Genomic DNA, 26,106 nt, shown 5'->3' with positions numbered 1-26,106 from the left:
ACATTCTTATGAAGGTGGGGCAGACCAGCGACTGCCAGAAGGTTCTTGCATGGGTGGAGCCCAAACAGAGGGCGCTGGTCTGTCCTCCCTCGGTCTTAGACATGTCTAGGGAGAATGGGCAGAGCCATGGCCTTTGGTTCCTTTGTTTTTGGAAGCCATGTTGGCAGCTGTTCTTCTTTCACACTGTTTCTTTCCAGCAATAAAGGAAATCGTTTTTTGATGACCTCCCATCTTCCCTTTGTGGGACTATTGATATCTTTGGAAACCAAGTCTCCTCAGCCTTTACAAATCTATAATCCTGGGTGGAACTAGGACTTCAGAAATCTAAGCCTACATATTGGAAATGGGTTTTTTTTTAATAAATTTATTTTATTTATTTTTGTCTGCGTTGGGTCTCTGTTGCTGCGTGTGGGCTTTCTCTAGTTGCGGCGAGCGGGGGCTACTCTTTGTTGCAGTGCGTGGGCTTCTCATTGTGGTGGCTTCTCTTGTTGCAGAGCACAGGTTCTAGGCGCGCGGGCTCAGTAGTTGTAGCTCGCGGGCTCTAGAGCACAGGCTCAGTAGTTGTAGCGCACGGGCTTAGTTGCTCCGCGGCATGTGGGATCTTCCCAGACCAGGACTCGAACCCATGTCTTCTGCATTGGCAGGCGGATTCTTAACCACTGCGCCACCAGGGAAGCCCCTGGAAATGGGGGTTTTAATCATTTTATTAGCAGTAGTGACATCATATACTAAATTCATGAGGTAGCTTTCTATGGGGGAAGATATGTCAACTTAATTAAAAAAAAAATCTTGCTGGCATTGACTAACACATCAAACTAGAGTGTGAAAATGGTTTTGAATAATGTTTCAAGATAAAGAGTTCTAGCCAATTTTTTTCTTCCTTCCAGAAGTCTTTGAGGTATGTTTTTATAGATATTTTAAGGGAAATTTGTCCAAATAGTGCATACCTAAAATAACCAATTTAAGATGTTTTTCCATCCATATTCAAAAAAGAAAGAATATTCTGAAAAGAGAAACTTTTAATTAATTAATTTATTATTTTATGAGGGTTTTAAAGCAGGAGTTTCTCAAAATATAGTCATTGAACCGGCAGCCTCAGCATCACCCGGATCTTGTTAGAGATGCAAATTCTCGGGCTCCCACAGAACCAGAATCTCTGGGATGGGTTCAGCAATCTGTGTTTTGACAGGCCCTGCAGAGAATTGTGATGTGCACTCAAGGTTGAGAACCACTCTTAGGCTGGGGCACAAATGTCTCAGAAGGCTTTTGATGCTAGGAACCTCACATTGGCATCTGTCATCCTGCCTTGCACAAGAATGAAAGCTGGCTTTCATGTTGTATAAAACAGGGGCCTTCTTCTCCAGCTCGGTATCCCCTTCCAGCTCAAACCCGAGTCCATAGTGGACCCTCGGCAGCTGGGTGCCATGAATGAGGGCGTGGAGAACGGAATGGGGAGTTCAGAGGAGTGAACGGAGTGGATGGAGAGGGGAATCTGGTGATCAGGCCGGGGCTGAAGTGCACTGCTGGTGGACTTCCCTGGTGGCGCAGTGGTTAAGAATCCGCCTGCCAGTGCAGGGGATACGGGTTCGAGCCCTGGTTCATGAAGATACCACATGCCACGGAGCAACTAAGCCCGTGCGCCACAACTACTGAGCCTGTGCTCTAGAGCCCACGTGCCACAACTGCTGAAGCCCGTGCACCTAGAGCCCGTGCTCCGCAACAAGAGAAGCCACCGCAGTGAGAAGCCTGCGCACCGCAACGAAGAGTAGCCCCCGCTCGCCGCAACTAGAGAAAGCCCACGCACAGCAATGAACACCCAATGCAGCCAAAAATAATTAATTAATTTCTTAAAAAAAGAAATGCGCTGCTGGATTATGACAACAGAGTCCGCAAACCCCGAGAAGGTGCTGGTTCTCCCAACATGGAAACCGAAAACTTGAAAAACCCATACAAAAGCCTGAAGGACATGCACCTCAGTTCTGCTTTCTCCTTGATCAGTATGTCGAAGCTCTTAAAAATAAGGAATAAATCATCCTTCTCACGTTTTCTGGCCCCTGCCTTGCTGAAGGGCTGACCACGTACCTAGTCTGAAGTCTGAAGCAGCCCTGAACGTCAGACACACACTGTTCCTCATTTTAAATGGCCTTGAAAAGACACGTGGCATTCCACAGCCCTCTTCTGTTCCCAGAGTAGTTGTGAGGCTGAGAGGCGGGCCAGCCTGTGTTACCTGACGATGCTCACGTCCCCCCACCCTGTAGTGTGTGCCCCGTGAAAGTGGGTGAAAGTGGAGCTTGTGGTTTTCCAACTGTTGGTCTCTGGTCCGCCTGAGCTCCTGTCACCCTGTACGGCGTTGTGAGCATCTGATCCTCATGGGGTGACAGGGAGACCTATGCAGGGAGTGGGGCGGCAGCCGGGGCTGTGGTCCAGCCTTTCTGAATTAGGAGTGGTGCAGTGTTTGATGGGGCATCCGGTCATCACTCAGGGCAACCATAGTGAGGTTTATACCTCCATGTTGAGGTTTATGCCTTGACTTGTGATTTTCCCGGCTGTGGGAGTGGAAATTGTGAGCGTGAGGAATGCTATCTCTTGAAACCTTCTACTTCCTTCAGAAAGGGTAGATTATCTGTAAGAATTCAATAGTAAATATACAGAATAATTTTTTTTCCCTCTGAATAAGGGAAGGAGGGAGAGAGATCAGAAGTGGACAATCTAGTGCCTTCTCTTTGGAGACCTGGATTTCACTCGGCTGTAGACCTTAATAAAAGGTACTTGCTAGTTTCATTCTTAGCCCAGATAGTGTTTGCCAACGCCAACCCATTTGTTATGGTCAGGAGTCAGTTCTACAAAGGAGAAAATACAGTGTGATGCTTTCAGAACCAAGTCGTGCATATCGGTGGCCACACCTAGCATGGGTGGGTAATGGGTTCTGAAACCTGGTCAGTATTGGTGTCAGTGTCGTAATTTCAGTTCAGTGGCTGTTCATCGTCCTTAGCCAACTCCCTTGGTGTTGAGGGGCTTTGATGCACTACTTTCTAGGGTGCATGCCAATCCTTTTTAAAAGCCACCCCTTTGGTGGCAAAATCATTACTGTAGAAGAAGGAAATTTTAGGTTGTTTCCAGGTGTGACTATAGGGTCCCACTAACACACTGAGGACCTGTGACCAAGTCATTACTGCAGCTTGGCCTTGAGGTTTAGACTTGGAGACCCAGTGCCCTGTGTCTAGTCCATTACCTTTTAGAGGGAATTGTTATGTGTTTTTAAAGTGGTTATAAGCCAAGGGCACACTCTTGTTATTTATTTTCTTTTTTTTATTGTGGTCAAGGGTACATTTTTAAAAAACTCTCAATCATGTCTGGGACTTTAGCTACAGTTACCGGAAGACAAAGTAGGTTCTGGCTCCGTCAGCTCCCTGATTCCTGAGAAAGTCATAGCCCACTTTGTGCATCAGTTGAAGATGAGGATGGGAGGGGGAGGGGAAGGTGGGGACTCATATAAGGTGTCTATCGCTAAATGGGGAGAGATTCTGGAAACTAAAGGAGAAATTCGAATTAACTAAGGGATAAGATCAAACATCCCAGAGAGGCAAGAATCACATGTATGTAATACAAGTTTCTTGGAGAGAGCAACTGCTATTGAAAGGAGAGATATTTGTATCACTCTGAGAGGGTGATTATATTTGAGATTTGAAATATATACTGCTGGATTCCACTTGCAGGTTCTCAGAATTTTTCTTCCTTTTTTTTTTTTTTTTTTTTTTTTTACTGTAGTGAATACACATAAAATAAGATTTTATCATTATAGCCATTTCTAAGTGTACAATTCTGTGGTTTAAGTACATTTGCAACGTTCACAGCTATCATCACTTTCAATTTCTTTTTCATTAGCACAAACAAATTCTTTTTCCCTGGTTTTGTAAATAAAGTTTTATTGGTACACAGCCATGCCCATTTATTTATGTGCTGTCTCCGTTGGCTTTGCACTATAGCAGGGGTCCCCAAGCCACGGGCCGCTGACCGTGCCATCAGTGATCTGGTAAGAACCGGGCCACGCGGCAGGAGGTGAGCGGTGGGCGGGCGGGCGAGCGAAGCTTCATCTGGCTCCGCATTGCTCTCCATCGCTCACATTACCACCTGAACCGTCCCCCCATCACTCGCATGACTGCCTGAACCAGACCTCCCCACCCCCAGTCCGTGGAAAAATTGTCTTCCATGAAACCCATCCCTGGTGCCAAAAAGGCTGGGGACCACTGCACTATAGTATCAGACTTGAGTAGTTGTAACAGAGACCCTGTGGCCTGCTGGCCTAAGATATTGACTATTCAGCTCTTTATAGAAAAACAAACAGAAATTCTATACACACTAAACAATATCTTTCCATCCCCACCTCCTCCAGGTCCTGGCAACCCCCCTTGTACTTCTGTCTCTATGAATCTGATTGTTCTAGGTACCTCATATAAGTGGAATCATACAGTATTTGTCCTTTTGTGTTTGGCTTATTTCACTTAGCAAATGTCCTCAAGGTTCATCCGTGTTGTAGTATGTGCCAGAATTTCCTTCCTTTTTAAGGCTGAATAATATTCCACTGTATGTACAGACCCCATTTCGTTTATCCATTCATCCGTCAGTGGACATTTGGGTGCTTCCACCTTTGTCTGCTGTGAACTTGAGTGTACAGGTGGCTGTTTGAGTCCCAGCTTTCAATTCCATTTTTCCCTTTAATATACTCTAAGAACTGGCAAAATTTGAAAAGTAGGGCAAAGATGGCCATAAATTTAGTCCTTGGTGCCAATAAGTGGCACCTGGTGACCTGACAGTGCCACAGAAGTTTTCTCATCCTATAAACCTAATTAAATTAACAGTCCAGTTGGCCAAACTCACATGCACTTAAACCAGACAATTTCTGAAAAAGCTCATTAGCTGCAATCTTGGGTGCTCCACCAGCTGATGGAATGTTTTCCCCTGGGTTTTTCAATAATTAGACAGGAAAGGTCTTTCCAACTTTAGACCTCAAATGGAAGATTTTTGTCTTGTTTGCCAAGGCAACGGTTTTCATGCCATTGGTTAAAATATGCAGAAATCAACCTTTAAAATTTTATGATGCAGTGGCCTAAGATTTCAGTGTCATTAAACCTCAACTCTCAGGAAGGACACAGGTTTTAGGGAAAATTTTCTGTCGTAATGTTACTATTGCTTTCCATCATTTCAGTTTCTTATTTCAGTTCTAAAAAATTTAGACCTTAGAGGAACACATTGAACTCTTCTGTGTTTTTAAGTTGTGCAGAATGAGATGAGCATGGTCAATGAAATCCAGGATGTAAGACAGATGACCCTCCTGTGACAGCTGGGGACACTAACTTGCAGAAGTTCACACAACTCACACTCAACATGAATCCTCAGAGGGGAAGAGGGTAGGCAGTTGACTTATAACTTAGGTCCCAGATTCTTCTTTGAGGAGCATAACAAACCAAGAAGAATCCAGACCCTCCGTATCTATTTGTATTAGTCAGTTTCTCCTCCACCCTCTCCAGAAAGCCGACTGTTGTTCTTAATTTGTCTGTATACCAGCAGACGCATGGTTTATAATAAACTTGTTCTTAGCTTACACTAAGGAGGAGCCTTATTATTTTCCAGGGCTTCTCTGTATCTATAGTCATTTTGAAATTACTACCTAATTTGAAAATGGACAGAGACACATTGCCGGGAATGTAGTTGGTTAACAAATATTGATAGACGTCCAGCATTTGTGATTAATTAGCAGAGTATCCGTTTGTCTTTGTGTTCTTTGTTGTGTGTGTGTGTGTGTGTGTGTGTGTGTGTGTGTGTCTACGTACGTACATATATATTCATGTCCCATTTATGCATTTATATTTATATTATTTTGTATCATGCCTCCTCAGGACTTGGGCTTCCCTTTGTTCCCTCAGATTCCTAGTCCTGACCCTAATCTAAATTCTCAACCTCTTCACATAACACTCATGACATCTCCCATCTCAACTGAACCTGTTTTTCTTAGAGCTGTAGTTTCCCTCACTTCTCTGTATGTAGGTGGCTGGTTTCTCCATAGCCCAGGGATCGCCGGACACTCTGGCCCTCCGTTGCCTCTTCCATCCTGTGCAAAACCGTTTCTCTTGAGACCCCTGCCACCTGACTAAATCCCCATTCTGTCTGCTCTCCCTGCTGGTTTCATCTACCGACCTCCAGGCCCCTCTGGCCATCACCTTCCAGTCTGTGCACTTGAATGTGCTAGCTGGCCCCTGTGCATCCCCCATCCTTGTCCTCCTGACTGCAGTGATGTTCAACCCCGCTCTACTTCAGCAGGGGTCCCTTGGATCCTGCCATCACAGGGAAGGATTTAAACTCCGAAGTCCCACTCAGTGAGGGTTCATATCCTTCCAGCTTTCTTTTTCTTTCGCTGCACACAGTCTCCAAACCCATTCTCCAGTCTTTTCTCCATATGCTTATTTATTTAACAAATGTTGATCGAGACACTTTGCTAGCTCCTGGGAATTTAATGATGAGTAAAAATGGATATGCACCCTGTGTTCATAGAATTTGCAGTCCAGTAGAGGAGGGAGGAATTAATCAAACGATTACACAAAGAAACATAAAATTGCTCCTGTGCTAAGTGCCACAAGGTACAGACTGTGCTCATGGGGGACTTTCCTATATTATGTGGGCAGGGAAGTGATGGTGGAGTTGAGATCTGAAGGATGGATAGTCTATGAGGGGGAGTAAGTCTTCCAGGAGGAAGGAAGTGCTTGTGCAAAAGCCCTGTGGTTGAGTGGTTGGGGGGATGTGCACACGGTAAATAAGAACTGAAATTTCCATTAATTGGCGTCTAGAGAGGGAGAAAGTGTGAGATAAAGCCAGAGAGGAGGAAAAAGGCCAGAGTTTTCAGGGTCTTCTAAGTTGTGTCAGGGATGTTTTTCTTTGTACCAAAAGCCATGGAAATCATTTGCAGCAATTGAGGGGGGGCCCTCGCCATTTTATATCACGTGTCCTGAAAATCCAGTCCATTCTACACTGAGTATGGCTTTATAGTATTGCATTTTTGGAAACACCAGATTTGAATGCCCACAAAATCACAGGCATTTTTACTAGGCTTCCTTACATTTGAATAAAGCACAGTTTTACTCTTATCTGGAAGTCCCATGTATTTTATTTTAATGCTATAATTCTAAATACCGACTGCTGAAAGCTCCTTTTTCTCCTTCCTTTCTTTCATCTTGAATACATCTGCACTTCAACTACTGTTTGGAGTCTTGGTTTCCAGTGAATCCACTTATGGCATTTTTGTGTAAGCACTTAACGTAAGTCAAATGTAATGCACCAGAATGTGAGGTTGGAAACTTAGGGGACATTTGGCTGTTTAAATGGCACTGTCAAAATATTGGTTTTATACTTTACAAATCTTTTGTTATTTAGGATACCAAAAATACCTTTTTTGGTAGCAAGATTATGTCTTCTCCTACTGAGAACAGCTAATAGTTCAGGGATGAGAAAAACATACTACTAATCTTGCCATATAGTGAAGAAAAAGAAATCCTTTCCCTTTTCCCTTGAGAAAAGATTGAGACTCATTGTGAGCTTCTCGGGGTAAAACTGGCAGAAACATAGGTTTTTTAGAGACTCACCGAGGTAGGAGGAGAGGGGGCTGTGTCAGACCACCACTCAGTGCCCTGTAGCGATGGCAGAGTTGAGGCACAAACTGAGGAGGCAGCAGCTGGTGGGTCTAGGTTTTTAGTTTTGTGGGATGAAAAGCTACAGGGGCAACTAACTGCGCTACTGGGAACGCAGACTCTGAATCCGAGTGTCCATGGAGTCCACGCTTGTGATTTTATGAAAGAAGCAAGCCTCTCTGACACAGATCAGTGACACACGCTATTGCCATCATGCTGAATTATAATTATGCAGAAGTGGCATACAGTTGGCATAAAAGAGCTCTGCCTTTTCAAGCCAAACATTTTTCATCTTTCACTGTCTACAGTAACCTGTCAAGGTCCCCATTGGAAAAGCATCTGTTCTAATCCCACCATTTCACAGATTGGGAAACTGAGTCCCAGAGACATTATGTGATGTGCTCAAGAGCATGCTGCTTATCGGGGCAGAGTTGAGATTCACACCCAGGCGGGCCTCCCTACTGGAGTCCTGCGTTCTCCCCGCCACGTGCCAGCTACCCCATGCACCTGGTGTCTGCCCTTCCCTGGACCAGCCAGGTGGACCTGGAGCATCAGGAATTCTCCCTTCCTCCTCCTTGGTTTTCCATTCTCCTCTTCCTCTTCCCCCGTGGGAGTTTGCAACTGTGGTGGTGTTACTTCTAGGCCCCCTCCTTCCTTGGACTTCGCAGAAGTGTCTATTTATTTGTGTAGCATTTATAAAATTCACAAGGACTCCTGAGTAATTTCAACTTCTGGATTCCATGCTAGTTGAGGGCAAAGATCAGGCCTGACTTAGCTATTTCAGTTTTCTATTTCCCTCTCTCTCCCTCTGGACCTCAAGCAGAGGAGTTCAATAAAGGTTGATTGTAGAGTTGTTAAATTTGCCAGACCAAACATTATAATTTGGATGCTGGAATGATGTTATCTCTCATAAACAAACCGTCCCCAGATTGTTTGGCCTTGGGAGTCCTCATGTCTTTTTTTTTATATAGTGAATTTTATTGTGTATAAATTATACCTCAATAAAAAAAAGTAATGTGCCTTTGGGATCCTATATCGAAAATTGTTCATTTTCTGAGGGGTCGCTGCTGCCAGTAGCTGGCTAGGCCCTGATCAAGCATGCAGAATCATTAACTAGGGTCATTTGTTCTGCGGTGAGCTGAGTAGAATATGCAAAACCTGCTCAGGAGAGAATTAATTCATCCTCCTCTCTGTATTTTTTAGAGTACTCCTAGCACGATTCTCAAAGTGTGCAGGCCTCATACATATGTTCTAATGGGCTAATCGTTAAGGCGACATTTGTAAATTAATCTCTGACTTGAGCTAAGTGGTTTTCTCTAATGGGTTTAATTCAGTGACTCCCATTCTTGGCCACACATCAGATTCACTGGAGGAGCTTATTAAAAATAGAGATATGCGGCCTCCCCCTCACCCCAGTTCTCAATAATCTGGTCCCCCGGTGAGGTGAGGGCTTTTAAGGAAAGCTCCTCAGGTGATAGGACTTGAGTGGCAGCAACCTTTGTGACCCTCTGCTCCAAATCCATGTCTGAAGGCCCACGTAGCCTTATGTGTGGGTTTGAAAGCATTTGAGCCTAAACCCGAAGGCTTGAAACCAGGTTCTAGAACAGGCAGTATCTCTGAAGAGCCAGCTTTCCGGATTCATTCACCCCCATATCGCATCAATGGATCTGTCTTTTCCTTGGGGAGCTTCAGTGACCTGAGGGAGGATATTCTGTGCTTCGCCATACTGTTTTGCATTTTTCTGAACTTTCCAAGACATCTGGAAGGTTTTCAGGGTCTACTCGAATTTCCATCGTGAAGATGGCTGTGGCTTTCTCCTCTCTGCTCACCACGTATCATCAGACTTTTATTTTTATATAATTTTCCTGCTTTTACAATTTTTTATTATTTATTTATTTTTTTGGCCGCCCAGCATGTGGGTCTTAGTTTCCCCAACCAGGGATGGAACCTGCGCCCCTGCATTGGAAGCATACAGTCTTCCCACTGGTCTGCTAGGGAAATCCCGTATCATCAGACTTCTTGTGTCAGGTGCTGGGGACAGGCATTCTTTTAGTATACTGTGTGTGTGTGTGTGTGTCTGTGTACCTAGCATTCTTCTGTAGAAACACATGTCATGTTTGATCTTGGAGTTTTGAAAATAGATGACTCACGGGCACCATTGTTCCAATGGCATTTATCAAACTGCTTTTGTTTTTAGGAATCTGGCACTCTGTAAATATCACTCAGGACTCACTACCACCACACAGCATATGGGTGTTTGCAGTAAACCTAAGAATATGGCAGTTAGCACTACGCAAGGTAGCCAAGGTGATTTGGTGAATCCAGACTATGAAGAGTTAGGAAGGCTGGCCGGGCTCTCGTGACAGGCACAAGGTGTGCTGAGAGGGACTGCTCACCTCATCCCTTGTGTCAGACTGTGTCCACACACTCTCGTTTGCGACAGTACTTTGTAAAGTGCTTGGTCATTGTTAGGGGTGTTCTGCGACTCAGCTGCTAGAGGGCGAGTGTTTCCCGGTCTCTTTTCTTGGTCTCATCTTACCATGTCCCTTGGGCTGCATTGCCCCTGGTCCCTGGGACTGTAGTTGCTCACGGAAGGATTCCCAGTGGCCCTCCCCCTTAATGAAGGGATATTAGAGTAGCCATAACACGTCGGAAGAAGGGACACTTTGAGAAGGAATTGGCTGTTGAGACAAGAACCTCTGTCATTCCCGCCCTTCCCTAGCTCCTCCATTTATGTATGTCCCATCTAGTCCGTATCTTACTATATATTGACTCTACCTGTACCCTACAATTGAGCACTAATTGCATAATAGCATAGGACTCATCTATGTAAGGGTTACTGCAGAAAAAGAGCATATTTTATGACTCCAAGTGGATTTCTTCCTTTTGTTTTTCCTAGGGCCTTGTGCATAGCAAATGTGAAATACTTAGGTGATTATTTGGGGTGCTCTGTAATGTAACCATTACCGCTTAGGCTAAAATCTAATCAGTTTGTATAGTTGAACTGAAGTTTTTCATTTTTAGAGTAGGGTTCTCAGACAGTGGGGTGTTTGCCAGAGAGATAGAGATGAGAGATGCAAGATGAGAGAGAACTAGCCCTTTGCTAGGGCCCTGTAGAAGATTCATCTCTGTTGGATTCCTATTTTCATGGCCAAATCCAAAGGATTGATTCATTATCTTCAGCACCTGGATCCGAGTTGACAATGTAATCAAGCCTGACATGATAAAGAGGCATTTAGCAAGTTTAAAAATCGCATGCATGGTGGCCTCGATACTGAGAAGCAGATCCTCCCCCCCCCTCCCATTGATCATTTCGTTTCTGGAGGCAGGTGGGTGGGGGATGAGGATGGGACAGTTTGGACACCCTGTACCTCATTGAGAGTCTTCCAGCTGAATGTGTGGACCCAAGAATAGGTCCACTCCTCAGAATCTTCAGCTCCTGGGAACTGTGGAGTCATATTCCTCCTGGGTTTTTCTTCCTCCCTTATCCTGTCAGAGCGATGCTGATATTTGACTTTGCATCTGAAGAGGAGAGCAAGAGTCCTTCCCGCCACCCGCCCCCCCACCCCCTCCCCCTCCCCCCCACCCCCTCCCCCTCCCCCTCCCCCGTCACTGGCTGATTCGCTTAAATAAGCTGCACATTACTCCCCATCACAGAGGCAGCTGGGACACATTAGTGTCAGCTACTTTGTCCCCTCCGATGCTGGGAAATCATCATCATTGCAGGAGAGCTTAGATTTTTGAGCCCGTTTCAGAATGATGCAGATATGGTGTACAAGAACTTTTTCCCTTTCCTTTCCCTTTCTCTCCTCCCCTTTCCCCCATCCTCTCCCCTCATCTTCTCTCTAGCTTTAATGGTCTAGGCCTGCACAGCCCGCTCTGAGAGAAGCTCTGCACTCACGATGCACATACACACACACAGAGCCAAATTGACAGAGATTAGTCTTGCATCAGCTGTTTATGAATGAAGAAGAGGTCCTTCCCCTCTGATCTGGCCACACCCCTTCTCTTTGCAGCGTTTTGAGAATGAGGTCAGGGCCTGGATCTAACTGCTTATGTCTCAGAAATAGCAGCACAGATCAAAATTAATCTTAAGCTACTTGATTTGCTGCCTCATTCAGATAATAGAGGGAAAAGCAGAGGCCTGTTGATGTTTTTGTTTGTTTTTGTGTATAACTTTGCAAGAAATGAATGAATGAATGAATGAATGAATGAGTGCACGTGTGAGGAGAGAGACTGAGGTGGGCCTGCCAGGGGGATTAGCGCTGGGCCGAGGGTAATTACTGACAGACTGCAGGAGTTTCCTTGGATTCAGCTGGAGCCCATTTCAGTTTTTAACACAAAATGGAAGAATAAAATCAGCCCCGGGGGTGTATTGTTTTAACACTTCCTTCCATAAGGGGAATTCATCAGATGCTATGAAACCACATATTCCTCTTATAATATCCACTTGTTTCAACTGTCAGTTGTCTGCTTTGTAACCCACCATCCATGGAATGGATGTAGCTTCATGGAATTTTGTAATGTTTTAAGTGAATACGTATGCAGAGTTCATTTTCTATCAGCCCATTTGGCTCATGTGCATGTGAACACACACACACGACTCCATCATGCCTAATCGTCACATAAATCGGGATTCACCTCTATCCACCAGCCGATGCCACAGGGATGTCAGTTTGAAGATATGCCGAAGAGGATGACACTTCTCACACCCTCCACCCTGCAGCCCCTTTAGGATATTAGCACGTCTACTAGATATTTATTGCCCCCCGGCATTATGTGTGACGGCGGTGTTTATTTTCTGTTCTCAGGCTTCATTGTTGGCTCTTGGCGTCTTTTCTATTTTTGTACGTCCTTTTAGTTGCACTCCTAGCCTCCTCTGTGAAGGAGTAAAGAAAGAAATTAGAGTGTGGAGTGAGGACAGAAGTGTCAGCGTCGGCCTCATCTGCTGCATATTCGTTTGATGGACTTTACTGTGGCAGGTATCCTTTGAAGGAGATGCCAAAACTGTCTTTTGTATCAGTGGTGATTAATTTTGAGTGAAGAGTGTAAAGAAGAAGAACATTGTCATATACCTGGCTAATCGTCTTACCTAATTTGGCTTCCTGCGCCTAAACGGTCTCCAGAATACCCGAGAAGTAGCACAACCACATGCACACACACGCATTCATGCAATGAACATAAATATGCATACGTACGCATATATGGACATTTATACAGACACCAAATTTGTGCTTTTTGATTAATATTTCTTGTATAGAAACTGAAAGTAAATTAGTGTTTGTTTAGGGTCGGTGGTAGGAACAGGTATTAGCTGTTAATGGGCAGGAGGGATTTTTCTGGGGTGATGAAAATGTTCTGAAAGTAGATTACACTGCTGGTTGCACAACTTGATAAACATACTCAAAGGCATTGATTGAATTGTACACTTAAAATGGGTGAATTTATGATATGTAAATTATACCTCAGCAAACCTGTTAAAAATTGATGTCCCTGTCTCTGAGTTCCTTTGGAGCCTAGGTTATATATAATATGAAAAATTGTATCACTGCAATTTTTTTACCTGCTTTTTTCCCACTGAAGTGTGTTGACTTCAGCAGCAGAGAAGCTGGACCCTGAGTTAACAGGGCCAGATAAAACCCCAGTGCCCAGGGATACAAAAGTCTGCCCTGACCCCTGTTGGCCAGCAGTGAGGTTGCTATCCACTGCGAGGTGAGGAGCCATGAGCAGGGTAGTATGTGGGCGCAGCAAGGGGACGACATTGCCAAGCAGGTCCCTGAAAACACCATGTTGCGAGCTGCAGCTGCATGTGTCCAAAAAATAAATAAGTAAACTTCCCAGCATTCACCTCTTAACTGATGGTGTTTTTCTCTTCTTTTGCAGGTTGTCTTAGTCTTTGCTCTCAGCATTGGTGCACTTGTAATATACTTCATAGATTCGTCAAAGTGAGTATTCAAATACGTTGTCTTGCCCTCTTTTCTAAAACCATCATGAGCCTTTACATTGATCAGTTGATTTACTTTAACACCAACCTTTGCAAGAGCCTCCTGAGCGTGGAAGACTTTTGGAGGAAGGAGGGCTGTCTGTGCGGATTTTCTGAAGGGGAAAGCAAGCTCTCATGAGGAAGACTACTTTGATTATGCTGGCCTAGGAGGGTGGGAGAGGAATCTGAGGTCATCAAACCTTTTCCCTGGGTATTACTGATTTTCAAATAGCTGTTTCCTGGTGCAGTATTTGCACTGAAGATGTCAAGAGGTCAAGAGGGCTCTGATGTGAATTTGCAACCTCTGAGAGAGTCATGTTGTCCAGTCAGTGAGGGTCTGAGCCATTCTTGCCGTGGTGGTAGGATCCTTTTCTTGTGAGGGTTTCCAAAGCTCTACTCTTATTGGAGGTCAGCATAGAAAGCCTGATGCTATCCTTTGTGCCTGCCAACTGAATATTCAGCTGAAGCATCACTGGCTGGTGCTTCTTGACTTGTGAAGGCAAGGAGATGGGATGGAGGAGTTTGTGATGACTCCCAGAGGTAGAGGCCCATGGCCATCTGAGATTTCCTATAGTGGACACTCGTGCAGACCCCTGGGGTGCCAGCTGAGTGAGCTGGTGCTCTGGGGTGAGTCTGGGTTGGGGTCCATCTGAGCCATGGACAGAAAAGGCTTTGAAGGAGGCAGAAGGGGGCACTGAGCAGAGCTGCTAGGTGGCAGCCAGTTCTGCCCTGGTTCCTGCATGTGTCACCCCCTCGATACATCATTTGTTCCAAATGTTCTGTCGCAAGCTTGAAGTTGACAGCATTTGGGAAACTGGAGCTGACTGGTCTGACTCCTTGCTGTGGGGACATGCACCTGACACCTGGATGGTGGCCTTGAGCTCTTTGCCTACATCATCCACTGTAAGAGTGTTTTTGATTCCCTGAACTCTCACCCTGGTACACCTGGATGCTGGAGTTTGATCTGAGGAAACCTGCTTGGTATCCCTGTTGGCTCAGAGCCTGGTGTGTCTGAATTTTGAGCTTAGTGTTCTTTTTCTGTGGCTCTTTTTCTGTAGTAATTTCATGCATGCCTAAACTCTGAATTTCTCAGAGTTACTGGTCACCAGCCAAAGGATTTTGTGCATTTGGGTGTTGAGCCAAAATCATGCCAAGGAAAATAAAGACAACATCATCGCCTGTCTTTGGGAACCAGCCACATCTAGAATATCAGCGGTCCTTCAGCCCATCCCCATGCACGAGGCTGGGCTGCCCTTGCCCATCTCAGGTGGAGGGGCCTTTAAAAGTCCTCCAGGAGTTGAGATTCCACGCCCTCTTCCATCAGCTCTTCCTGGCCGAGAAAGAGAAGAGTTTTTTTAAGTTTGGAAAACTCCAATTGGTATGTCATTGAAGGTAAGCCCCATTTAAATATCTCCTCTTAATAATTCTCGATCATATTTGAATTGAACCAAAGATCTTTTAAAGCTCCTGGTCTTACTTCTGCATTTTCTCCCCAGGGGTGAGGAGTATTCTCACAAGTCATGGGGTGTGTACCCTGCCAACTTCTGTGCCGGGGCTCAGAAAGTAGTTTCCAGCATGCAGTCTGTGAGCCCCAGCAGGCATACCCTCACGTGGAGGTGAGTGTGGTGATCGGCCAGAAGGACAGATGCCTTGGCGCCTTCTTTCCTTGTCTCTTCCTTTTTGCTCCTCTGTATTTCTCAGAAATAAAATGCTCTTATAAGATGGATTTGAACTGTGTCCTTTTTTTTACAGTCTCTACTATGGGGCAGTCTTTTGCTCTGTAGTTCTTGGTGTTCTCAACTCCACATGAAAGGAGGGAAAGGAATAGAATCTCCCAAGGCAAGACCTTCTTCCCTGGATGTCCTGCACCACTTCAGTGTCCTTTGGATTTAGTTATGATTCTGCTGAGCCTGGGAAAGCCAGTACTGGGAACCCTCTCTGGTTCTGGTTTCTTTTATGGACTTGCAAAGAGTCTATTCTAAGGATGGACCTTCGGTCCTGTGCTCAGCTTTTCCCAGCAAAAATGCCAAGAATCTTAGAACCAAGACTGTCCTCACTCTCCCTGGGGACTATTTGAGCCTCATCCTAACCTCAGTCTTTCTTCTCTGTCACTAAACTGAGTGGTTTGGCATAGTGAGCCTTTTTGTTTATAAGAAGATCTTATGTTTATTTGTGTAGCCCTTTCTACTTTTCATTGGAATTACTACATTGGGTTCTGAGGTCAAACCCCAGGAGTTTGTCCTATGGGGGAACTCATCAGCATAGTCAGTACCAAGGGTCTACTATCTTCCTGGGGAAAGCCAGTAAGGATGCTTACTGTGTAAGTAAGGGGATGAATTAAAGTAGAATCTAAAAGTTACCTCCACGATAAGCCATAGATTCATTCCCAGGAATGAAAAAAGAGCTCATTAGATAAATTATAATCAAGCATAGTAAACAAGATAAGAAGTTCTATCCACATATAAGATGCAAATGAAAAGCGGGAAGAAAGCAGAATGTAAATTCTTAAAAGTCATCCCTCCCTTTCATTCAAAACTGTCACTGGTTTTACACACTCGTGGTTTGGCTGGCCATCTGGGCATCTTGGAAAGAGAGCTTCAAACGTCTCTTGGAAGTTACGCTAAATCATCACCCTGGAAAAAAGTACCTAGTATTCTTCAGATGAATTTTAGTTAGTATTTATACTCTTCAAATAAATAAATCAAAAGACAGTGCATAGGCTTTCCCTTGTGTGAACCTAATTGGGCAGACATGGTCCATGAAATGGCTTGTCTCGGTGAGTTTTAACCAAAATGGTGGGGAATGCCCCAGCAGCACAAGTTCAAGATGTGAGGCTCTCTGACCTAGCCCTTTAAATAGTGCAAGGAACGCACATTAATATAGAAAACAGGCTCTGTTTGTTGGCTCTGCTAACTCACTGTCAGGGCAGGCCAATGCAGGTTGTATGAGACAGGCAGTTCAGATAAATGTCAAAATTGGTGGGTTTATGATCTTCTTAACCTTTCAAAGCTTACTTCACCATCAAGAGGCAGCAGGTAAGTCATTTCCAAAGACTTCTTCTCCCAAACTTCTTTCCTTTTCCATTGTTAAGTCAAGATGAATCCCTGAGTAGGTCTTTTACCTTCAAGGGTTTGGGAAGCCCTTCTTTGGGTCTAATTTTCTTAGAGTGGTCGCCACAGAAGAATCACTTGTGCAGCCTCAAGTGATTACTATCTGGCCGAGACAGATTGTGCTCAGAGCTCCTAGATTGGAAAGCCAAAGAGAATTCCGTGAAACTATGTTAACATTATGCTTCATCATCGCAGCAGTAGACTTTCTAGAAACACCCAAGCAGAGGGAGATGTTCCACCCAGTCTTTGGATGGACACAGATGTCAATTCCTTAACAGACACAGAGAAGCATTAAGCCCACCACACACAGTAGTTCCATCCCCCCAAAGACATTAAATGGCCACATGAGGCAGATACTATCCCAAAAAACTCCAGTTCTTTTTCCTTCTTTTTTTCCTTCCAGTTTTATTGAGATACGATTGACATACAGCACTGTATAAGTTAAGGTGTACAGCATAGTGATTTGACTTACGTACATCATGAAATGATGACCCCAATAAGTTTAGTGAGCGCCCAGCATCTCATATAGATACAAAATTAAAGAAAAAGAAAAAACATTTTTTTTTCCTTGTGATGAGCACTCCTAGGATTTACCCTCTTAACTTTCATTCTTTTTTAAAGGTGCCCAATTTAAGGCACTCCAACTTCTAATTTTGACGTCTCTTGATACCTACACCCCCCCCCCCTTTACTCCCACATACTCTGATCTTCTGTGAAGCAAAGATTTTTTAAAAATTGTACAACGAAGTCAGAAGTGCCCCGAGATGCCCCGTGGGTGATAATGTCACCGTTGCTGGTCCCATCCCTGTCTATTTCCTCCCTTTGACATAGGATCAGTAATTCTTCTCTAATAGATAAAGCAAAAAAAGAAAAAAGACCCAAAGATGTCAGTGTGAGGGCAGGATTCATGGACTGCATAATGCATCAGTTCCTGCTGCTTCTAGAATTTCAAGGGAAGAACTTTGGAAGAGGTAGAGGCTCAGGGCCCTGGGTATTTGCATTTTTTCCAGGGGTATTCTTGGAAAGGATGACTCACCTGTGTGAAGATATTTATCCCTTTGATTCATGTTTAAACTCCACCACTTCTTATGCTGCAGTTCAGTGGATTATGAATATTTAACGTTGCACACACGGAAAATGAAGGTCAAGTTCTGCTCACTGGTGACTTCAGTGCTGGCTTGTGTCTCTAAAAGGCATGCTACCTGCTGTGAGCGGAGTAAAGCTGAAAGGTTATACATTGTTAAATTTTTCCTTAATGACTTTATCTGCTCCACAATGGCCGGTACACAGTGGGGGCACCTGCTGACTTCACCGGTCTTTGCTCTCGGCTTCTGGTATCAGCAGTGCTGTTTTGGGGGGTATGCACATTAGGAAGGGGAAGGGAAAAGCAGCACAAATTTTGGAGAGCATCCAAAATTTGGACCAGATTCCAGGCTAACAGTGGTGTTGCGATGTGAAAGGGGCCTTCCCCCAGTCGTTAGAATTTTACATTTGTACTCAGTGATTCATTCATTTTATATCCATCCATTCATCCATTCATTCGAGACAGCTTCAGTATGATCATGCTGAATATTTTCCACACGGTCAAATTGCTTGAGGTTGGCTATGGTTAAAGAAAACTATCTTTAAGATTGCAGTAGAAATTGACCAGATTGTTTTCATAGTCTCTAAAAATAACATAGGCATCATTGATGTAATGGGATACCAAGAGCTTTAACAGAACTGGCTAGTTACCCCACCATTTTACCTGCCCAAATCTTCACACAGCCAGGCTCTAATCCCTTTGCCTAGAAATTCTCCTTAAAAGGGAAGAGAGGGCCGGGCGGTGGAGGGAAGAACATTCACTGATCCTGTGCTGTGTCAAGGTATAGCGCTAAGCACTTTAAAATGAATTATATGTGCAGTCTCATTAAATTCTCCTAGCAACTTGATAGGGTGGGTACTATGACCTTTCCCACTTTACACATGAAACTGCAACATTTGCCCAAAACCACGCAGCTAGTAAGTCGTGGAGCCAGGATTTGAATCCATGTGTCTGAAGGCACCTCTCTTCCAAGTCAGGAAGTAAAATTCCAGATGTGGAAGTGACTACGTGGGTTCAGTGAGATGTTTCAAGGGAGGTCACGTAGCCTCATCCTGCCAATTCATCTGTCTTGTTTTCTCATTTGTTCTTCATCTCCCCATTTCGCACCTTTGGGGCCAAGTCTGCAAGGCAGCTGTGCTCACGAGGGTCCTGTGAGCCTTCTCACTGGGACGTGGGGCGTGTGGGCCATGTGCTGTCTCATGTCTGTTTGGGCCTTGATTCATTTCTTCCTAAACTGTGGCTCAAAAAATATTCTTTTCCCTTTCATCTCAGTGGAGTGGCAGCATTTTGTGTTGGACTAAGGTCAAGTTAGCAAAGAACAGGGAAAGTTGATCATGTCTTAAGGACTCCTCCGACTTAAGGGATTCTTTCCCGGTGGAAAGTCCCTTTGCCCTCCCCATCCTTACCTAGGTCTCTGAGCCAGTTATTTGGCAGACTAAAGTAGATAACCAGAGAGGCTCTGCTTCTCCATTAGTTTCTTTTATCTCTTTAGAGAGTTGCAGGGTATAGTTAATTTGTTATAGTTTTGCATTGTGTGCTTACAGAGTTAGTGCATTGTGTGCATGTCAAACCCGTGGACTTTAGGAAAATTTGATCCCAAGGAGGTTTCTTTGGAGGTCTTTGAAACCATGTAAGATATCCAGCCTCCACCTCCAGTCTTGTTATTACCCACAGTGCACATAGGTGTTGACCTCGTAGTGGGCACCTGGCAGAGCTGTGAGGGCAGTGTAGGTTACTTCCACGATAGTGCAGTGTAACCTGTAAAGCACTGTGAATGCTACTTTCACTGTCACCATTGGCACACACCCTGCCCCATAGCAGGAACAGCTGGGCAGCCCGTGGCATCGAGAAGGAAGCTCACCATTTTATTCTGGACCCAGTTCCTTTATGGAACCTGATCTTTCTGGTAGTGTTCTGAGAAATCTGCTCCAGCTCTCCGCCTTCAGGCCCTTTTCGAGAAGTCGTGGCATGCATTTAACCTTCGTTGAGGAAGTCAACACAAATCGCTGTGTGTGTAAAGCATCTCCCTATTCTTTCTTTTTCCTTTCTAAATACTCCCTCCAATTTTCTCCATCCCTCACTGACATTTTTACTGCCAGGCTTTGGTTTGGAAAATTATGGGTAGGGAAAGTTCAAGGGCGGGGTGTTCAGAACAGCACTGCACATCTGTGAAGGGAGCACGACAGGAGAGCCAGCAGCTGTTGAAAGAATGGCATGTCAGATGGTGGAGGAGGCGAGCCCACTGCAGGCTGGGGGAAGAGGAGACGCCTTCGGGGCAAAGAGCCTGTAAATAACTCCCAATAGGAAGTCCTGTCCCCTTTCAGAATTTAACCTTGAATGGCAACCCTTGATTCTCAGGCATGGGAGCAACCCGAACTCAACCATCCTACCTCATCTGGTTTTGCAAATGGCCCTTCTTTCATCAGTGGGCTGTAAACCTGGTAGAGAAGACGGGTGTGCCAAGGGGGTAAGCACTCTTGTTCCTTCCGTCTTCCACGCTGTGCAGTGGTCTCGGCTTCCGTGCTCACTTCTCTCTTTGAGGGAGACACAGAGGCACCGCATGTGACCGCACTTAGAAGCATCAAGGGAACTGTTCATCTTTGGCGTTTCCTGAGGCAAAAATCAAGGGCTGTTAGGAGCGGGAAGGAAGATGGAGCTAGACCTTCCAGGCTTACTGCAAAAGACAACGTTAGAATAAAACGCTCGAACTTGAAGAGGCTTCAGAGTCCAGCCGGTAACACTGTTCCCTGCCCCTCAGCGTCCTCTCCTGCCGAGTGAGGGCTGAGTGACCTTCTCAAGGTCACTCAACCAGCCAGGGGCTGAGCTAGAGCCAGAAGTCAGAGCTCTTCCTGCCCAGTCCAGTCCAGTCCCTTCTCTACTTGATCTTTTGGTTTCTTTCTACTAAATAAAAAATGAATAAAGATGTGATAGTGAATATTATCCATTGACTAGCAATGCCGATAATGACCTTTTACGCAATTCTGGAGTTTTAGGCTGTTATCTTGGGGGAAACTTTAGGGACACGGAAAAGAACAAAGATAATCCCAGGTGGAAAAGACCAAACCCAGCCAGGTGGGTTCTTGGGAGATTAGTTTATTTCATCCCCATTGGCAAGAGGCTTTGAATTTCTTGATTTTATGGTCCTGCTTTTCTTTCTTTCTTTCCTTCCTTTTTTTTTTTTTTTTTTTCCTGTACTATTTCAGAGGGGAAGTAAGAATTCAGCTCTGTTGTGGAAGGTTGACCAGGCTGAATGCATTGGTCTGGGCTGTTTGGAATTTGTTACACATAACTTTTGAGGACATTTTGCCCCACTGCTCATTTGTTTCTCCTATGAAAACACTATCTGATAACTATTTCTATAAATCCATACCTACTCTACCCTCCAAAATTAGAATGAATTATTTTTTCTCTTTTCACCACTCTCTAGAATTTAAAAAGAAACTCTTGGATTATCTGACACTCTCTCAGCCCTCTGCCTTTTTTTTTTCTTTAAAAAGAATGATTGTTTCAGGGCAGATGAAGAAGATGCATTCCCTTTAAGACCCAGTTAGCTATTTGTGTCTTCTGCAATTAACATGTGTTTATACCACCAGAGGGCTGGATCTTCTCCCCATTGCGCAGCTCTGGTCCTTTACCTAAAGCCACAGCCAGACATGCATTCAGAAACTGCCAAGAGATCAGTACGGAAGCCAGCTGGAGGGAAAGGTTAGAGCTCAGAATGGTTTAATCCAAACTCAGGGACAGAACTCATGCTTAACACAGCCATGGTCATGCTGGGGTGTGGTGCTGACTGGTACAGCTTCATCACGGGGTTTGTGGGCTGCACACAGACGTGACCTCTGCCTTTGCTTTTATTCCTCTTGTCCTTCTTCCTGACAGCCTGACAAATTAAAGCTTTGGGGAGACCCTGGTCAGTGATGAGTTATTTGTGTTGTAAAAATAGAATCCATTGCAGTAAGGATGCCCTTGGGACTTTTTGGATGTACATGTCACTGCTCCCAGCATTTGGGAGAAGGGCATGTGTATGTTTGTGTGTGTGTGCATGCATGCGTGTACGTAGGGGACAATCCTGTCCCACCTGTAAATGGATGGGAAAGCGTAGCATGGGAGGATTGGCCACCAGTCTCATCATAATAACAGAGATGGGGCTGAGAGCCATGTACCTTAAAGGTATCAATAAAGTAATAGATGTATGTTAAGTACAGACTCTGTGTGAGACATTTTTCTAGGTATTAGGGGATTTCAAATACTATGTATAAGGCTAGATTTTTTTCCATCAAGATGTTTAAATTATATATATTTTCACAAGATTCAGGAAGTCCAGCCATAAAAATGAGGTAACAAAACATGATAACAAGTGAGGTATCACTAGGCTATATATCATCAATTTCTAATATGAGCTTTGCTAACAAAAAGTGCTGGAGGTTCAGAAGCTGAAAAGATCGCTGGATCTTATAGAGTGTTTTGGCCCTGGGGAGATTTTGAGTTGAGGAGACAGAAAACTCAGTCTCCCCCCAAACCTTTAGGAATCCATAGGAGGGGCTCTCATTATGGCACACACTTTGGCCTCTTGGATTTTGTTTTCAGTCTGTGCTGAGTCCAGAGAAGCCCTGCCTTGAAGTTGGCCACCGAGATTAAGGACTGAGAATGCTTTCAGAATGGCATAACAGAATCAGAAAAGCAAACTGTCTTTAGTGGTGGTAATACCTATTCTCCAATTGCACATGATGAAAACCTTTGGACACTTTCCAGAAGTGGCTGGCTGAAAGGCAGCTGCTCTGTCTTTTTGAAACTGAGGTCAGGGTGTAATGTGCCTTACAGGGGCCTCATTTATGAATTTGCCACGTGCAGAGCATCCAGGGGCGTGGGGGGATGACAGTCCTGGCTAAGTGAGGTCATGCTATGGGCAAACCCGCCACGGCTCAACCTGAGATGCTGGCCTGGAGACCAGCATTTGCCTGGAGGGCTGCACGGTGATTTTCGTGGGCTCTAGGTACTTTTGCCTTCTTGGGTCTCTTTCTCCAAAAAGAATATTAAAAGTTATGTTTTACTGCTGTGTTCCTATAAAGGTGAGTATAATCCAGGCTAGAGTCATTATGACCTATTCATTGTTATATTTATTGTTTTCTTCTGGTTTTAAAGAAATTGGAATTCAGCCATTTTTGTGGTTGGCTGGAAGTGTGGTGGGCCCTCAGCCTTGGGTCTGCGGTGCCTGATGGAGAAGTTGGCTCTTTTTCCTCCCTTCCTGTCAGCCCCAGCCGTCTGGAAATTTTCACAGATAAGAAAACATGCCCAGAGACAGACGCCTTTTACCACACCCCTCCCAGTGTCATCTAATTGTTTCAGATGAGAAAACAAAACTAAACATTCCATTTCAAACCACGTCTTGTGACTTGGCTTTGGGAAATACTAACGTCAGCAGCCCATCATTTAATCAAAAATGGCACCCGTGGATATGTCAATTTTTAAAAGAAAACCTAATAATCTTGCTTTCCTGTGGCGTTTTGGAGACACATGTGCTTTGTCCATTCTTATATCTGAAAATGAGTCTTGCCAGTGTAAGAGGTCTGTTCACTGAAAGTACCACGGTAAAAAAGACCATTTCCTGCACTGAGGTTTGCAAGCTCAAGTAGAAAGGGGTGGGCAGGTGTTAGAAATGAGGCAAGCAGGTATGTGAGGGCCAGGAGGAGCTGAGAGCCCAAGCCTTCCCTGAAATGACTTCCCAGCTCCGGCTGACTGTCCCCAAGCAAAAATGCAGACTCGTACAGGCAGATCTTCCCACGTTTCAGAGAGAAGAGAAGAAATTGGGCCTTCGTGTTGAATCTTCAGTTTTAAAATATTGCCCGTGACTCCACCACTTTTCAAAGTACTCTATGGGCCAAACAAAACACCTCCGTAGGCCGTTTTCAATCTCTGTTCTAAACTGTCTCTCTTTCTGGTCTTGAATTAGCTCTGCTCCCTGAGTGCCAGAAAATATTCTTAACTCTTGGACCTCTGTCTCCCAAAAAGGGGCCCTTCTCTCTCCATGGTGAGGAGTCCTTGGTCTCCACACGCCCCAGCTTGTTTCCCATTTAACACGTCTTCCAACGCTGCAAAAGTGAATGTCCACCTTTCTCTAGGCAAATACTGTATGTCACAGCAATAAATCACCCACAACTTACTGTAAATCCCCAAAGCTGCATATCACTAACTCTACATCATCCCTGAAAATAACGTCATTAGGACCTCATAAACATACACTCTGTTTATTTAAGAACTGCAGGAGTTTTTTAAACATGGTTGCTGAGTCACGAGAGTGTATTTTCCAGGACATAAATGGAAGTGAACATAACCCCCTTAAATTGTCAGATTCTTTATAAGAAAAGAGGCCCAAATCTGTCTGTTCTACTAGTGTATTAACTTGACCAAAACAGAGTTGATTATACTAAGCGTGTCAGTGTTGATCATTGCTCGAGACTATTTTCTGACTTGCTCGGCTAAATGGGCACATTGCATGAACCTTGGTTTAATTTCTAACATATGTGGGTATGAAAGCATGGGTTAACATAGATAAACCCTGGCTGTAGTTTCATCACCCTTAAAGTTTCCAATTTGCTGAGCGTTAGGGTCAACTGATGAAACTCTCATGTTATGGCCCCTTCAAAAACAAAATCGAAAGCACCTCTGGACCTTTCTTCCCAGATATGGTCTCAAGTCTGAGCCATATCGCTATCTCCTGACTTTTCACTTTTTACATGGAAACTTGGCAGTTAATTTTTGGATAGCATTAGGCTCTGCTTCAATATAGAACCCAGAGCTCAGATATTCTCAGAGCTGGAAAAGAGATGACCATTCCATTATGATAACCCTGATTCTAGTAGAGCTGCTTCATCAGTCTGGTGTCCAAATGGAAAAAACTCATACTACCTTTCACTGATCATGATTCTCTCAGGAGGAAACCACAGGTAGGGCTCCAGGGTCTACCTGTTCGACGTTGGAATCTACAGTAAGGCATTTGTCCTTCTCAACAAAGATATTCTACCCATGTTCCTAGTCATGCAGACCTCCTATTCAGACAGAGTCCCCGTTCCTTGCCTTGAGAGCTGGTGTTTTTACCTCGTCCTCCCAGCCCCCTCAGAAAATGCAGAAAATGAACCCACAGCCCAGTTTGAGATGCACTTGATCTTGATGCCCTAGAGGGAACTGCAGAGCCCGTATGTAGAGAAAGGTGAAGAACATGAGGCTATTGGATGACTCCACCTGGCACATCATGCGTTTTCCTCTAGCAGCGGGAGCGAGTGGGCGAGGAGTGCATTAAGGAGTTTGCCCTCTTCATAACAGCATGAACGGGAATAATGAGGCCAGGTCTGGAAAGAGCAGCGTTAATAATTGAGAAGTGCCCTGGGCAGCCATGCGGCCTGGCTGTGCCTTCGAGCGCAGTCTGTTACCAAGTACGTGGTGAGGCTGGGGGGTAGGCAAGGAGGGGGCACGGGTGCAAGGAGGGGGCACGGGTGCAAGGAGGGGGCACGTGGGGCCTGTGTGTCTCATGCATGCGTGTACATATGCTTGGAGGAGGACGAATGAGTAACAGTTGGGAGCTACGGCAAGTAAAATGATAGAAAGCACTGTGTGTAGATTACTGTGTACGATGGTGGTGGTTCTTCTGTGGGTCAAGCACCTTTTTGGGGATTTGATGAGCGCTATAGGAATTTTTGCCTGCCAGGGACCCTCGAGTTGGTCCATGAACCCTAAGCGAAGGATCTCTGCTCTGTAGATGATCCTTGGCTCCTCTGCTCGCTCATTCCTGTTTCTTGTGCCATTAGGATCAAGTGGCAGACAGAGGGCAGTCTTCATAGCCAAAGATTAAGCGGAGATTGGTGGGGAATCCTCTCCCCTTCTGCCATACAAAACACGTCTCAGTGTGAGTTTCTCTGCAGTGGATATCTCTTCTTGCGTCATACCCTTTCCCCCACTGCTTTTGAAATCTTGAAAATGTAGGGGCAATGCTAATGAGACAAGAGAAGGGGGGCCCTAGACCCCCCAGCTATTCCTTTAATACCAGGCAACACGGAAAGCAGTATGTAAAGTGGGATGGGTCTATAGGGCAGAGCCTAAATACTCTTTGTTTTCTGCATCTCTCATACATTGTGGGTAAGCACCTGTTTTTAGGGGAAATTTTCCTCCTTGATCTCTGAGTCAGGGATGCAAATAATCTCCAGCCAAAACCACTCCTTCTGAGACCCAGCTCTGGAGCACCAGGACCTGGGCATC

General features: G+C 44.9%; 1 protein-coding gene and 1 long non-coding RNA gene across 20 annotated transcripts in view; one reads left to right on the top strand and one right to left on the bottom strand.

Moving 5' to 3' along the window:
• KCNMA1 (potassium calcium-activated channel subfamily M alpha 1) overlaps positions 1–26,106 on the top strand; it is a 775,994-nt gene that overhangs the window by 388,760 nt on the left and 361,128 nt on the right. For 17 of the 19 annotated variants that reach the window (XR_014249397.1, XM_082408745.1, XM_082408748.1 and 14 more), the window contains one exon: positions 13,563–13,624. Coding sequence is in view for 16 of the 19 variants with exons in the window: in XM_082408745.1 (XP_082264871.1) it covers positions 13,563–13,624 (62 nt within the window). In the remaining 3 variants the exon portion in view is untranslated. Of the gene's footprint in view, positions 1–13,562; positions 13,625–14,720; positions 15,055–15,158; positions 15,389–26,106 lie in introns of those variants that run through there. The other 2 variants (XR_014249398.1, XR_014249399.1) reach the window with 2 other exon arrangements.
• The window catches only part of LOC309604608, a 555,802-nt gene that overhangs the window by 281,632 nt on the left and 248,064 nt on the right, over positions 1–26,106 (bottom strand). The window lies entirely within an intron of this gene.

Source organism: Balaenoptera borealis (genome assembly GCF_965194805.1).
Source record: "Balaenoptera borealis genome assembly, chromosome: 10".
Classification (NCBI taxonomy): domain Eukaryota; kingdom Metazoa; phylum Chordata; class Mammalia; order Artiodactyla; family Balaenopteridae; genus Balaenoptera; species Balaenoptera borealis.
Note: the sequence above shows the minus strand (reverse complement) of the source record. Positions and strands in the feature narration are given on the sequence as shown.